The sequence below is a fragment of the Corythoichthys intestinalis genome, chromosome 8, assembly GCF_030265065.1.
Source record: "Corythoichthys intestinalis isolate RoL2023-P3 chromosome 8, ASM3026506v1, whole genome shotgun sequence".
NCBI classification, from domain to species: Eukaryota; Metazoa; Chordata; class Actinopteri; order Syngnathiformes; family Syngnathidae; genus Corythoichthys; species Corythoichthys intestinalis.
This window is the reverse complement of record NC_080402.1, coordinates 47,321,444-47,336,701: the sequence shown is the minus strand read 5'-3', so window position 1 is coordinate 47,336,701 and position 15,258 is coordinate 47,321,444. Positions and strand designations below refer to the sequence as shown.

Sequence of the window (15,258 nt, the reverse complement as noted above, 5' to 3'; positions counted from 1 at the left end):
TGTGTTACTCCCAAGCAATTCAACTTTGGTTTTATCAGTACACAAAATATTTTGCCAAAACTTCTGTGGAATGTCCAAGTGCCCATTTTGCGAACATTAAACGAGCAACAATGTTTTTTTAGACAGCAGTGGCTTCCTCTGTGGAGTCCTCCCATGAACACCATTCTTGGCTATAGTCTTACATATTGTTGATGTGTGCACAGAGATATTGGACTGTGCCAATGATTTCTGCAAGTCTTGAGCAGACACTCTAGGGTTCTTTTTTACCTCTCTGAATATTCTGCGTTGATTCTACGTCATCTTTGGTGGACGGCTACTCCTTGCGAGAGAAGCAACCGTGCCAAAGTCTCTCTATTTGTAGTCAACTTCTCTGACTGTCGATTGGTGAACATTCAGACTTTTAGAGATGGTTTTGTACCCTTTCCCAGCTTTATACAAATCAACAGTCCTTGATCGCAGGTCTTCAGACAGCTCTTTTGATCGAGCCATGATGTACATCAGAAAATGCTTCTCATCAAGACAATTCTTACCAGGTGTGTGTTTTATAGTGGGCAGGGCAGCTTTAAACCACTCATCGGTGATTGGGCACACACATGATTTAAAAATTGTTTGGTAAAAATTCGTTTCAGTTGCTCTTTAAGTCTCCTCAGGCAGAAGGTCCACTTACTTATTTTCCCCCTTCTGTCATTGTTTGCATGCTATCCTCATTAAAATATGAAAACCCATATATGTTTGGGTGGTTTTACTTAAAGCACTGTTTTTACATCTGTGTGATTTTGACAAAGATCTGATCACATTTGATTGTGATTATATGCAGAAATGTGAGAAATTCCAAAAGGTTCAGATATTTTTTCATACCCCTGTAGTTTGTTTGTTACTTACATAACCATTATACTTTTTGTTTACAGTGCGGGTTGGACTGGTCAGGAATGTTAAAATTCGCTTTCTCGTAATGTATTCTGATTTAGTTGGTGTTGTCAAAAGAAGCCGACAAGTGGAGGATGGGTAGGAATTGAGAGTGAGGTGGATAAGCAGTGTAGATTCCCAGCCTGTGTCTTTATCCCATGACTATTATCTATAGGCTTACCGTGACAGACCGTGCATGAAAGGCATTCCGCGTTAATGCATTGTTTGATCCCCTGAGGACTTTCAAATCAATGTCAAGGCTTAATACCGCAACATGCGATGAGCGCAAGTATTATACTTCTGATCTATGACCTTAGTATAGATGCGCATCTATATCTATTTGCTTGTGGCGGAGCGGCATATCTCAGTGGTAGGGTATTTGTCTTCCAACTAAATGTTGAGGGTTCACCATCCTAGTGGCTATGCCAAAGTATCCTTTGATAAGATGCTGAATCCCACAATGCTCCGGATGTTGCGTCACCAGTTGGCAGACGAGGAGACAGTATTGAAGTGCATTGAGTAACTTGAAGGTACAAAAGCACTACACCAGTTAAAGCCCAATTCACAAGACCTTTTTTATGTCAAAAAAATGAATTACTCAATTTTTGCATTCTTTAGTAATTAGCACAACAGAACTGATTGGTGTATTCTTTAGTAATTAGCACAACAGAACTGATTGGTTTAATCAAAACTACCAGTTTCTGATCAAAAAACAGAAAACCATCTTCTTAATGAAACATGAAACAGAACATTTACATTTCTGATAGCTCAAATTAAGGCTAAGGTGGTTGTGTAGCTGTCTCCTAAATCAATAGAATATCTTGTTTTATTAGCAAGGTAGAAAAGGCAAAACAATCATTTACAACTAAGAAATGTGCAGTAATCTACGCTTCCTTACCGCGTGGTTCAAGTTGAGCACTGCCTTTTTACATGGCAGTCACTCCATGAACTGCGACACCTAATAACCATTAGACGTACGGTAAGTATTCTTTTTATACCTAACATGTAAAGTGTGCACACAGGTGCATCGTAAGCATTGTATCTGTATAACATGTAAACCTCCCTATGCGGTCAAGAGAGCACGCTAGCAACTAGCGGTGCTAGCCTGGGCTTTTAGCCTAGCGGTTATCGTGCTTTCCTACCATGCTGGCTACGCTGTGCGGTGTGGGTTTGGGTCTTGACCTGGACAAGGGGGATGGATCGCGTCGTGCGCCGCGGTTACATTCAGACCGGTTTCGCATATAGTGGTACCTCTACTTACGAACTTCTCTACAAACGTGATTTTCAGGTTACGACACGCCTCAACGGGAAAATATTGCCTCTTGTTAAGAAAGAAATTTCAGGTTATGAGAGGCAAGACTACATAGTACTGTTAAAGATTTGTACATACTGGACTGTCTCAGAAAATTAGAATACACAATATTCTAATTTTCTGAGACAGTCCTGTACATTAATCCACCATTTAAATCAGGGGTGTCCAAACTTTTTGCAAAGGGGACCAGATTTGGCGTGGTAAAAATGTGGGGGGCCGACCTTGGCTGACGTCCTTTACATAGAACAATATACAGGACTGTCTCAGAAAATTAGAATATTGTGTATTCTAATTTTCTGAGACAGTCCAGTATGTACTTCCTGCTTTCTGCTTTTAAATGTTGTACCATCAGATCCTGCTGCCCTATTGGTTATTATCGTTCCCATCATGTGTCAGTAATCTGATTCTGCTCTCCTATTGGTCTGTTGTTGATTATGTTTCAATTTGGGTGTCGCAGTATGATGACTTGCACAGGCGGTGTTGCTGTAATAGCGGTTCAACATCTTTGCATTATGTTAGTTAGTACAGTTAGGTATATGGAATGATTCAAATTGTTTGTCTGTTTTTTTCCGCTTTAACCCAGATTATAGGCGTTTCAGTAGTGCTTGGAATGAACTAGGGCACTTACATGGAAAAAGCATCTCTATTTACGGAATTTTCAGGTTACGAGACTTTCCAAGAACCAATTAATGCCGTACATAGAAGTACCACTGTATTCATATGTTGTTAGACTGCCGGTCACCTTAACTCATCTGACTTACGTGTAGACATTTTTCTACCTCATAATCAACGTTACAACCATGATGTTTACCCGATAATCTTTAATTTATATTTAAAATATGTACTGTAAATGCTGCCAATGCCGTAGATAGGGATCTTCTACTCATTACAGTGATTGACATACAGTACTTGGATATCACAGGCAGGCTGTTCCACTCCAACTTGTTTAAAAACATAGTCAACACTTTGTCAAGACCAGTAATTGGTTGGATGTCAGTTGGTGATTTGAAAAAGTCATTTCAGTAGATGACTTTTAATATGATGTGGATGGCGCAACCTTTTTAGAAACATGTTTTCAGCCATGGCAAATGCATTGTTAAATTATATTATTTTCGACAAATAGCGATCATCGAATCATCCGGAGTTTGCTGTATTATCAATGGCAAATATCTTGTCGACACAACTGCGCTCGTTGATATATTTTCACTGTCGTTTGACCCAAATTTTCAACTCTCTTCTCCACAACACACACATTGAATTCATCTCACTGGAGCAAACTCCCCAAAGTAATGATTTAAAAAGTGAATCTTGTTGTTAATAAAACAGCAATCCAACTGGCACGTTCAACCTGACAGCCGAGAGATTAAGTGGGGAGCCGGCAAAGCAGCGCGAAGCTTAGGCGAAGACCAATTAGATTGTAATTAGCACAGTCGCTGAGCGTGTGTGTGCGTGTACGTGCGTGTGTATATGTGTTTTACTCCAGATCGGCTTGCAGAGTGGAGGAGGGGATTTAGCGGTCAGCCGCTGTGATCTACTTTCAATCTGTCCTTTTTTAATGTGTGTGTATGTTGCAAGTGCTGACAGGATCAATCACTTCCACTGCACTGACTCATCCTTTGCACCCTACGCCCGCCAGCGTTGCACGTTTTGGCCTGGTAAACAACCACTGGTCTTTGCCTAGAGCGTTCACTGACCTCCAGTTCATACCTCCGTACGCCTTTGACCCAGTCAAGACTGGCACCCGAATACATAAAGCTTTTAAGCGCCTAAAAAAAATTGTAACGAGTTATAAATTAAAAGGCAAATCTGAGGAGTTTGTGTGTAATTACAGCTCACGTGACACCAGCGTACAGTAATGTTCTGCAGCTGTGCTACCGCAAAGCTGACTCTGCAGTTCCATCATTGTACAATATACACACACAGAGACACACACACCAGATCTATTCCAAGGCCCTGCAGAACCTCGGGGCACAATCTCCAATTTCAGCTTTCTAGGGAAAAAAAAGCTTGGGAGCACAAAGATTAATGTATTTCAAGCTATTGTTTGAGTCAAAATGACTGCCACGAATATGCAAGTTTCCCTCAAGAAGAAAAACAATGTTAAAAATATGTCTTTTTGTTCTTTGTTTGTGAGAAAATTCTAAAATTTTAGCAACAACTAAGCTTCTCAACAAACTTTTGCCACCATTTAGAACCTAAATGTAATTTTGTTAAAAGACAGTTTCTAATTGACCAAATAAATCTAGGCTAATTTGTAAATAGGAGCACTAGTTAGTTGAAGAGTCTTAACCCTTTACAGGGCAAGTGGCTGTTTTTGGTAATTAAAAACAAATAATAATTTAAACCCTTAAAGGTGAAGTTAGCGGGGTTTAATTTTTCGGTGGAGTTCGTTTCAACAAAGCCCGTACAGTTTGTTAGTTATTTGTTAGTTGCAGGGCTCTGGAGTGGCTAAGCTAGCGCGTGTCAATGGTCAAAAAAGTAAAAAAAAAAAAATTTTTTTTTAAAACATGCACCCATGAGAATCACCAATGCAACAAATAGTGTTGGCTATGTTTTCAGGATAAAGTGATAAAGTCTACCATTGCATGTCAATAATTGTAGTATGAGCAGCAACATTTGTAATCCAGCAGCTCTGCAGGGAACAGGCTGTCTAGGAAAGCTGGGTGGAGTGACATCACACCGTTTTTTCACTTCTGATTCTTTTGATGGGAATGAAAGGGACTCCCCATTCTCCAAATCAAACACCCTGACACACTGTATTGTTTACTCTTTGAACACGACATGGCTTCGTTTGAACAGTTAGATCTGTTAAAATCGTTTTTTATAAGCATGCTAGCAAGCACCACTGCCTCACGCTAATTGAGCCACTAATTAACAAACTGGACGAAATTTGCTGAAACCAACTCCACCGACAACCACCACTGAATTAATCCCCCGCTAACTCGAAAATCAAGCCTAATGGCAAAAATTCTGAACATCCCCTTTAAAGCCGCATTTTGCTTCTGCAGCAGACCAATGCCGTCAAGGCAGACCCGATTTACAACCCTCCGCCGTAGCCTGACGTGCACCTCCACAGAATCCTGACTGGGCGTCGCCGTCACATCAACGCCTGGTTATGTGACGCAAATGGACTGTGATTGGTCCGCTCAGACTGTTGTTTCCAGTTCAGCACGAAATCACCACCATTTTCAAACATTGTTGTGCTACAAGCAAAAATGGACCAAGCTGACGAGAGTATCATCGAAGACGTCCGCAAGTACGACAACCTCTACAATGTCTCTTCAAGACATTATAAAGATTGCCAAATTGCAAGCAATTCGTGGAAGGAGACTGCTGAAAATACGGGGCTGGAGGTCAGCGATTGCTTAAAAAAAATGGAAGAACCACCCAGACAAGTATGTGTGTGTTCAGAAGCGAATGGCCGCACGAATCGGTGACACAGTCGGCCAAAAACTGCCAGCTTTTTATCACTTTATGTCGTATTTTTGATTGGTGCACTTTATCCTTTATTGTGTACGTATGTTTGCTGTGAGTCTGTACTTATTTACATTTTACACTTCAGGAATATGAAGAATAAAGCACAGGTTTGGTGTCCAAAAAGTTGTTTTGATGTTTAATTTTCAACAACAGGCAGTTCACTCCCTTGATACATTATCACTGATTGAGATTACCTTGGTGGTTTTATGATAACGTGTTTACCACCAAGGCTTCCAATGTAGTTCGTGAAGTTCCATAGCCGCCAGAAACCTGCTATGGCTTCCCACTGACTGGTTGTAGGACACGGCAAAGAAATCGGACAAAACGCTGGACAACGCAGCTTGGTGGCTTCCACCCGATGCTAGAATTCGTAAAATGCCAGTCTCTGTTCGGCATCAACAGTCGGAAAGACCACCTTCGCAACAGTCTTCTGCGTCGCCTGTGCCTCAACAATTGTATGATCAACATATTTTGTTCAATGTTGATGAGCTGAAGATACACATTCAAGCGTTCCATCTCGACTGGCATTGAAGAAGAAATCTAGAGGAAATTGACAAGAGTCCCCCAAAACCGTACAAACACAACGCACACCCCTCTAGTGGCTTGGCGGTGAATTACAGAGCAACGCGTTCCTTTGCCGCAGAACTATCGAATGCTCATTGACGCCGTAGGGTCTACATTGTCGCTACGCCGTTCCCGCAACGCAGAAGCATGGATGGATGGATGGATGGTCAATTGTTGTGGCTTTGTCATCAGACCAGATTTTTTTTTTTTTAATAATAAATTTGTAAAGAATTTACGGCCATTTCTAGGTCTTTGCTGACATTTTCTTGCAACTGGGTGTGATTGTGTGCATGCTTTTGTGTGTGCATGGTGGACGCAGAAAAGCCTCCAAGGCAGATACAGCAAGCCAATCTAAAGACGGCTTGCTGTGAAAACTGAAAGAAAAAGAGTGTTTCTCTCTTTTGACCCAACACCTCCCCTATCTAATTGAACCTCTTCCTTCTTCTTGTCATTCTCATCCACTTTCCCTCCCTCTCCTAGTCTAGCCACAATTAATGATTCACCCTGAATGGAACCCCTATATTCCCACCCTCTCTCCCACTCACACACACCCCCACGCACGCAGACACACACAGTAATGCACGCACACAAACCCCTGAGGGACCTTTGTGACCTCACCTCTTCAAAACAGCACTAAGTGCTAAATACGCACTGACATAGAAACGCTACTCAACATGTGACTTACTACAAGAACACAGGATGACATGGAAACATGCAAGTGTTTACATGACTGTGGAGGGCTACTTTAAATTGCACAGCACACACACGAACACACGTACACACACACACACACACACAAACATACACAAAGAGCCTCAGTTAAAGAGTGAATGGCTCACAGGAAGTAGCCATTTAGAAGTAAAAGCGCCTCCCACGGCTCATCAAGCCTGCGCCTCTCGAGTCTTTTTATCCTCTTCCTCCTCTTCATCTCTTACCACCACCACCATCATCATCACCCCCACCACACCACCCTTCCCCCATTTTGTTTTGTACACGGCTGTAGCGCCACGTTGCCTTCCCACGCTGTCAAGCGCAAACGCCGCAACTGCAGAACTCAAGTCACCTTCACACATGGGTTTACTCAACTCCAAGTGGGAGAGGCCTCTACTGTACTGGACGAGGGGATCTTTATTTAAAGGCAACAATCCCAAACAATGTTGGTGGTGTGTTACAGTTCAGGTCAGGTGAATACAGTGCTTGGACAGGTTGGATTCTACTGGGTTGTTGTTTATTGTAGACTATAGGCTTTCCTCATATTTTCTTATTTTAAAAAAATATACTGCTACAGCACAATTCCACAAGTTTAACAATGATTGACACATTTGTGCAATTTGATTGTAGAGCTACAAAGCTTCTCTGGCAAGATCAAAGCTACAAACCTGTCAATCATAGTTAACTTTAAGTATCAAACACAAGCCGGATAGTTTGGCCGCACTGTTTAGCAAGAGGAGGGTGTGGCGCTGTACAAGCATGAAGCAGAGAAGCAAATATGTTTTTTTTTAATTAAAAACCCGATCCTTTTCACCCAATTCCAATCCTCTGAAGAATGGCGCGATTGGCCCGATTTCCGATCACGTGATTGGATCAGAACGTCCCTAATTTTTACTATTACTATTTTACTAAAAGCATTTTTTTAAACATTATTTTTACTATTATTATTATTTATTATATGTTTAATTCAATTTTGTTCAATTTCGTCTTTAGAGAAAACAATCAAATAAACAGAGCAATGTTTTGTGAAAACACCTTTATCAGGCCCATCCAAGCAGAAAGAATCTTGTCTAACAAATTGAAAAGAAAACAAATATTTCATTTTTCGTATTACAACAGTGAAGAAAAACAAATAAAAGCCAAAAAGTGGCTGCTCAATTTGGGGGCAGACATTTTATCTAGCCAATCAAATGTGAGCATCCCAAATTGCTCGCCCTTCCTCATTATTTCATTAATACCCATTATCACATGCACCTGTGCTCGAGTCTATTGATCACAAAATGGCTGCGTCCATAAGCATTGTCATTTATTTGTGTAAATTTAAACATTATTTTGTCAATTATCAGAGGTCGAAAAAATTCGACATTTGCACAATTAAATACTTTTGATCATCAGTCTTTCACGTTAAGGTCATTTATACAAGGTGTTTACTTTCGCTTTGACTTTTTAACGTGTCTAATTGAGAGGTAGGATATGATGGGTGGAGCTTGACATGCTTTGATCCACTGACTCATCGACAGGGATTTATTTTTTGGTTTGTGTCGCCTATAAATTTTTGTTGCTTGTAATTGTTAAAATAAGACGCAGGACTCATCTTAAGCAAAAGCGCCTCCTTACCTTTTGATACTCGGGGTCTTCGGGCCGAAAGTCGCTGCTGACCATCTGGAAGTCCAAGTTGAAGTGTGGCAAGCGGTGGAGCAGGTTGACCCACCACGGTGGCGCGTAATTTACCACGGCCGCCATCTTCAAGACGGGACGAGGGGGTCTGAGCGTTCCCTCGTTAAAATGCAATCGCACGAACACTGCAGTAAAAGGAGAAAGATTGTGGCGTTATTTTTTAAAACTTATATTTGACAGAACATGTTTCTTATCTCATCACACTGTTCAAAGGAATCTTTGCCCAAAAACTCACACAAAAAATTGCTCAGTCGACTCGTTTCCGGTGCAAGGTAAATGGCATTATTCCTACTGTGTTTTCAGGACTTGCCAAAACCATTAAATGTGTATACTGCTGGCCAAAAGTATTGGCACCCCTGCAATTCTGTCAGATAATGCTCAATTTCTCCCAGAAAATGATTGCAATTACAACTTCTTTGGTAGTAATATCTTTATTGATTTTGCTTGCATTGAAAAAACATAGTAAAGAGAATGGGGGGGGGGGGGGGAATTAAATCATTATCGTTTTACACAAAACTCCAAAAATGGGCTGGACAGAAGTATTGGCACCCTTTGAAAAATCATGTAGTGCTTCTGTAATTTGTGTAATTAACAGCACCTGTTACTTACCAATGGCACAAAACAGGTGGTGGCAATAACTAAATCACACTTGCAGCCAGTTAAAATGGATTAAAGTTGACTCATCCTCTGTCATTTGTCCTTATGTGTACCACATTGAGCATGGAGAAAAGAAAGAAGACCAAAGAACTGTCTGAGGACTTGAGAAGCAAAATTGTGAGGAAGCACGGGCAATCTCAAGGCTACAAGTCCATCTCAAAAGACCTGAATGTTCCTGTGTCTACCGTGCGCAGTGTCATCAATAAGTGTAAAGCCCATAGCACTGTGGCTAACCTCCCTAGATGTGGACGGAAAAGAAAATGAAAGAAAAATTGACGAGAGATTTCAACGAAAGATTGTGCGGGTGGTGGGTAAAGAACCTCAACAAACATCCAAACAGGTTCAAGATGTCCTGCAGTCTGAGGGTACAACAGTGTCAACCTGTACTATCCGTCAGCATTGGAATGAAAAGGGACTTTATGGTAGGATACCCAAGAAGACCCCACTTCTGACCCAGAGACATAAAAAAGCCAGGCTCGAGTTTGCCAAAACATACCTGAGGAAGCCAAAAACATTTTGGAAAAATGGTTCTCTGGTCAGATGAGACAAAAGCAGAGCTTTTTGGGAAAAGGCCTCAACATAGCGTTTACAGGGGAAAAAACGAGGCCGTTAACCCCTACAAAGAGAAGAAGAAAAAAACCTTCAGAAGAAAAAAAAATAGTTGCTAAAAAGTTAGCAGATTAATCTTGAAAAATGTTAAAATTGTTCAAAACCAAAAAAAAAAAAGACATTCAATATTACAGTGATCCCTCCTTTTTCGCGGTCAATGGGGACCACAACCCTCTGCGATAGGTGTAAAACCGCAAAGTAGCGTACCCCCCCACCCAAAAATTTATTTTTGTGCGTGTGTCTTTGTATGTATGTGTTCAATGTATTTATTCAGATAGCATTGGAAAGAGATACATATATAAGACATGTTGTTTCACTTTTTTCCCCAAAGTATAACTTAAAAAAAAACCTTTATGTATGTATATATATTTACATACATATATCTAATAAATGTTTATTATGCACTTCAAATGAATTACTTATGATAACTTTTAAACATGTTACTGTCCCACCAAATTATTTTTAAACAAGAATAAAGTAGAAAAATCCTTGTCCTTATTAAATGCTCCATTGAGTGAGTCCACTCAAATCCGCTCAACTGCTCACTTACACACAATGAGTTGCCATTGCAAATGTTTAACAAGTTATACGATGACTGACGCATATGGCACTTTGAAGTTTCGGTTTCTCAGCCCCCATCGAAAGATCAGACCTTAACATCTGTCAATCATCGTTAACTTTAATATGCAACTCCAGTGCACTGCCTGACCAAGAAAAGCGGCAGGAGAGGGAGTGAGAGACTATGTGATCAGATCGGGACAGCTCTATAAAATACTGCATTTATTTATCTATTTATTTTAATTGAAAAAAAAATCCGTTATGGACTGAGGGCGCGAAGTTTGAAGCGTGAAGTAGCGAGGGATCACTGCAACGTTACCTCTAAGCTGCGTGTGTGCGCAATCGCGCACTGCTTGCACAAACTCTGCGCACAAAATAAAATTGAACAGAAACGTATTGTAGTGTCACTAGGACTACTGTTGCCGCAACACGACACTTCTATTGGTGCGTTCGATACGGCAACACGACGTTCCCATTGGTGCGTTTCATAAGCCAACGCGACGCTCTTATTGGTGCGTTCGATATGGCAACGCGGTGCTCCCATTGGTGGTTTACTACACCACGATTTTATACAGTTGTGAGGTGCATGACCTGGGTGGGTGCAGAGAAAAATAAAGAGTGAAAAGTGAGCTAGACTCCTGTGCTGATTTACAAAGCCATAACCACTGCCAATTCTTGCAAGCACTACAGTAATAATTAATGTCCAGTTTTAGAACTGATATAATATAGTTAATTAAGACCAAGAAAATTGTTTTCTGTACCAATTTGCAACATAACTCAATGAGCAACAGTTGTTTAGCCAATGATGTGACACAGTTCACTTCACTTACACTATGTAGCCCATACTGTACGTGCCTTGTTGGTTAGCTAGCCAACAACAGTGCAGCGGAGTAGAGATGCAAATGCTAACCATTATCATGGTGAAAGGATCGGGCAGCAATACTACACTCATCAAGCCAAAGTAAAAAAGAAATGTGGTTCTTTTAAGATGGAACGGCTGTCAGAGTACAGTATGTGCAAATAGAAGAACAAGCGGTAAAACTGAGATTTTTTTGTTTTGTTTTTTTGTTTTTTAACTTGTCCTGTATAACTGCTTCGACAAGGAGAATGGGAATCTTGAGTGTCCTTATTGTCTGAACAGTTTTAATGTGGGAATTTGATATACTCCCATTGTGGTTGTTCATTATGTTTGATTTATCAACTCACCTATGCCACAATTGGACCTTTTCAAGGGCAAAGCAGGACTCTTCCCATGGTTGTAGCAGGACTCTCACATAAATCATAGTACACATCTCATAAATAATGACACTTTGGTCTTTTTTATTTTAAGTGGGCCAAATCAATTATATTAAAAGTAAACTAATGCAAATTGCTGCTGTAATTTCATTCTTTTAACAAGCCATGTAACTTGCTATGATCCAAGGTTTTGGACAGGCTTGATACTGGTGTGTGGCCACAGTGTAAATACATCTGATGTTGCTCACAGTGGTCCTCAGTTTGCTCAGGGATGTTGTGTGTCTGCTCAGACACATGAAAAAATTAGAGGGGACATTGGATCACTGTAAAGAAAAATAAAATGGAAAAATACCTTCTTAAAAAGACATGAAACATTGTTAAAAGTCTAATTCTACATCCATCCATCCATCATCTTCCGCTTGCTCCGGGGTCGAGTCGCAGGGGCAGCAGTTTTACAGGGAAGCCCAGACTTCCCTCTCCCCAACTACTTCAACCAGCTGCTCCGGTGGGATCCCAAGGCTTTCTCAGGCCAGCTGAGAGACATAGTCTCTCCAGCGAGTCCTGGGTCGTCCCCGGGGCCTCCCACCGGTAGGACATGCCCGGAACACCTCTCCGGGGAGGCGTCCAGGAGGCATCCGAACAAGATGCCATCTCAGCTGGCTCCTCTCAACGCGGAGGAGTAGCGGCTCGACGCCGAGTCCCTCCCGGATGACCGAGCTTCTCACCCTATCTCTAAGGGAGAGAGCAGGACTCCCTGCGGAGGAAACTCATTTCGGCCACTTGTATCCGGGATCTTGTTCTTTCGGTCACGACCCACAGCTCGTGACCATAGGTGAGGGTAGGAACGTAGATCGACTGGTAAATCGAGAGCTTTGCCTTGCGGCTCAGCTCCTTCTTCACCACGACGGACCGGTGCAGCGTCCGCATTACTGCAGACGCTGCACCGATCCGCCTGTCCATCTCCCGCTCCCTCCTACCCTCACTCGTGAACAAGACCCCAAGATACTTAAACTCCTCCACTTGTGGCAGGATCTCTTCCCTGACCCAGATAGGACTCTCCACCCTTTTCCGACTGAGGACCATTGTCTCGGATTTGGAGGTGCTGATCTTCATCCCAACCGCTTCACACTCGGCTGCGAACCGCTCCAGTGAGAGTTGGAGGTCACGGCTTGATGAAGCTATCAGCACCACATCATCTGCAAAAAGCAGAGATTCAATGCTGAAGTCACCAAACCGGACCCCTTCAACGCTTCGGCTGCGCCTAGAAATTCTGTCCATAAAAATTATGAACAGAATCGGTGACAAAGGGCAGCCTTGGCGGTGTCCAACCCTCACTGGGAACGAATTCGACTTACTGCCGGCAATGTGGACCAAACTCTGACACCGGCCGTACAGGGATCAAACAGCCCTTAGCAAAGGGCTCGGTAACCCGTACTCCTTGAGCAAACCCCAAAAGACTCCCCGAGGCACATGATCGAACACTTTCTCTAGATCCACAAAGCACATGTAGACTGGTTGGGCGAACTCCCATGCACCTTCGAGGAGCCTGCCGAGGTCCTAATTCTACATGTTTCCTAAAAAATAAAATACAGGCATCATCTTTTTTCAAATCCCCCAAAATGCCCAGTAACATTTAAATTGACAGTAATAGCCTTAATTTCCTAAATGTTCAATGTGGATGATGAGTCACCAGCATATGCTTGCTTGCTGTATTTACACAAGGCCCCGTAATAAGCTGACACCACTTGACTTTACAATCGATTTCAATCAAAGCGGAGCGCTCTTTTGGGAATATTAAGAACCACACTGGTTTCTTTGCTGGATGGATCATGGATGGATAGATGAATGGATGGGTAGCCGGAGAGCAAATGGACTAAAAGGATGAGTGATGCGCAGGGGGACTACTTAAAACAAAAGAGCTCATTGTGCGTGTACGCAGACACATTGTAAATGAACGCTGACAAAAGAAAAGGAGGAGGAGGGAAAGGCTTGTTGACAACCCGCCGCCATAACATGAAGCATGAAAATGGCCGTTGGATGACACATAGCGCACATACGTAAACAGACACACAAGTAGGTCAAGACGATGGACGCAAAAGGTCCCGCGTTCGACGCTTCGTCGTCGTTTAGTCATCGGGGATTAGCTGGCGTCAACCCGGCTTTGTCCTCACCGAGTACCGCAGTCTCGTTGGAGTCACCACGGCAACCAACACGGAGAAGCACCAAACCCAAGCAAAGCCCCCAGCGCTGTCGGTCCCACTTACCTATCTACTGACTCGGTCTCGGCTTATCGCCTACTTGGTGCCGCATCAACGCGGCGGCCGGTGGGCGGCGAGGGTTCACCGGCGGCGCCCGGCGACCATTTCCAGTGTCCTCCGAGCGCTTTGTTCACCGGCTGGCGACGGCGTCTGCAGTCAGCCCGCCACTGCTCATATTAATCACGGACGTGGTCGAGTCACGCACGCATACGCCCGCACCAAGTGTTTAAAGAGCCTTGACGACGTGAAGAAAGCGGAGGCTTTGCGGTAGCCCACAGGCTGTGCTCGCGCGCGCGTGCGTGACGGAGAGTGCACTAGAAAGAGCGAAATGGCGAACTCTAGCGGACACCAAAACCCCGTTCAAATTTTAAAGAACTGAAAGGCCAAATGTGAAGTAAGGTTGACCAACCATGTTTTTGAATAATATCAATGGCTAAACAATTATAAGCATATTTTCGTTTTTTTTTTTTAACGCAACCCTTCCAGATTCTTTGTTTAACCCATAGCAACGCCCTTGACAATGAAAATGCTTTTCTTCGACAATCTTCGGAAATCTTCGGAATTGACGTCACACCGAGAACTGCGAGGGAAGTCCGCCATACACACAGTATTGTTGCATTGCTTCTCGGTAAGATGCCACGGCGGTGTGTGGCGATGTATTGTCTTCAATCTAACGAAAAGTTGTATGAGTGGCTGAAGGATAGCAGGGCACGTAAATGGACAGCTTTTGTCCGCACTAAGCGAATGAATTTCACGCCATCATCGAGTAGTGTTCTCTGCTGCAGACACTTCGAAGATGCCTGCTTCCTCAACCGGTCTGCTTATGATCAAGGATTCGCCAAAAGTAAGTGTGACTTTTGGATAGATGACTGATGAATTTGTCAAAGCAGAGCTGCCAACTGTTGTGGAATGAACAGTAGAAGCTAGCGACGTTAGCCGAAAGCTAAACTGTATATTTGTATTTGTATTATGTCTTTCCACCTTCATGCTTCAAGCATTGCATTGATTTTGGACGGTTCAGAATTTCTTTCACGGTGATCACATGATAGCCTTCTAGTTTGTGTTTTATGAGACAGCTGACAACTAGTGTGTTGGTTTAGCGCATCCATTGAGTCAATCTTGCAGCGAATCAGTGAGCGGCGCAGGTCACACAGTGAATTATGGGAAATGTAGTCTCGGGACCAGGGGTCGCGTTAACCGAATATTTTCCGTCGTTGACCGATTTTTTAAAACGGTGACGGAAAAAACTGAAGTCCATCCGTCATTTTGACAGGTTGCAATTCACACCCCAGA

The 15,258-nt window shown here is 42.7% G+C and overlaps 1 protein-coding gene across 2 annotated transcripts in view; it reads right to left on the bottom strand.

The window, feature by feature from the left end:
• The window catches only part of ttyh3b (tweety family member 3b), a 57,717-nt gene extending 43,462 nt beyond the window's left edge, over positions 1-14,255 (bottom strand). For both annotated transcript variants that reach the window (XM_057844788.1, XM_057844789.1), the window contains exons 1-2: positions 13,972-14,255; positions 8,588-8,772 (exon numbers count right to left, since the gene is read on the bottom strand). In XM_057844788.1, coding sequence (XP_057700771.1) covers positions 8,588-8,713 — 126 coding nt within the window. In that variant the 5' untranslated portion in view covers positions 8,714-8,772; positions 13,972-14,255. The remainder of the gene's footprint in view (positions 1-8,587; positions 8,773-13,971) is intronic.
• Positions 14,256-15,258: the final 1,003 nt, after the last annotated feature.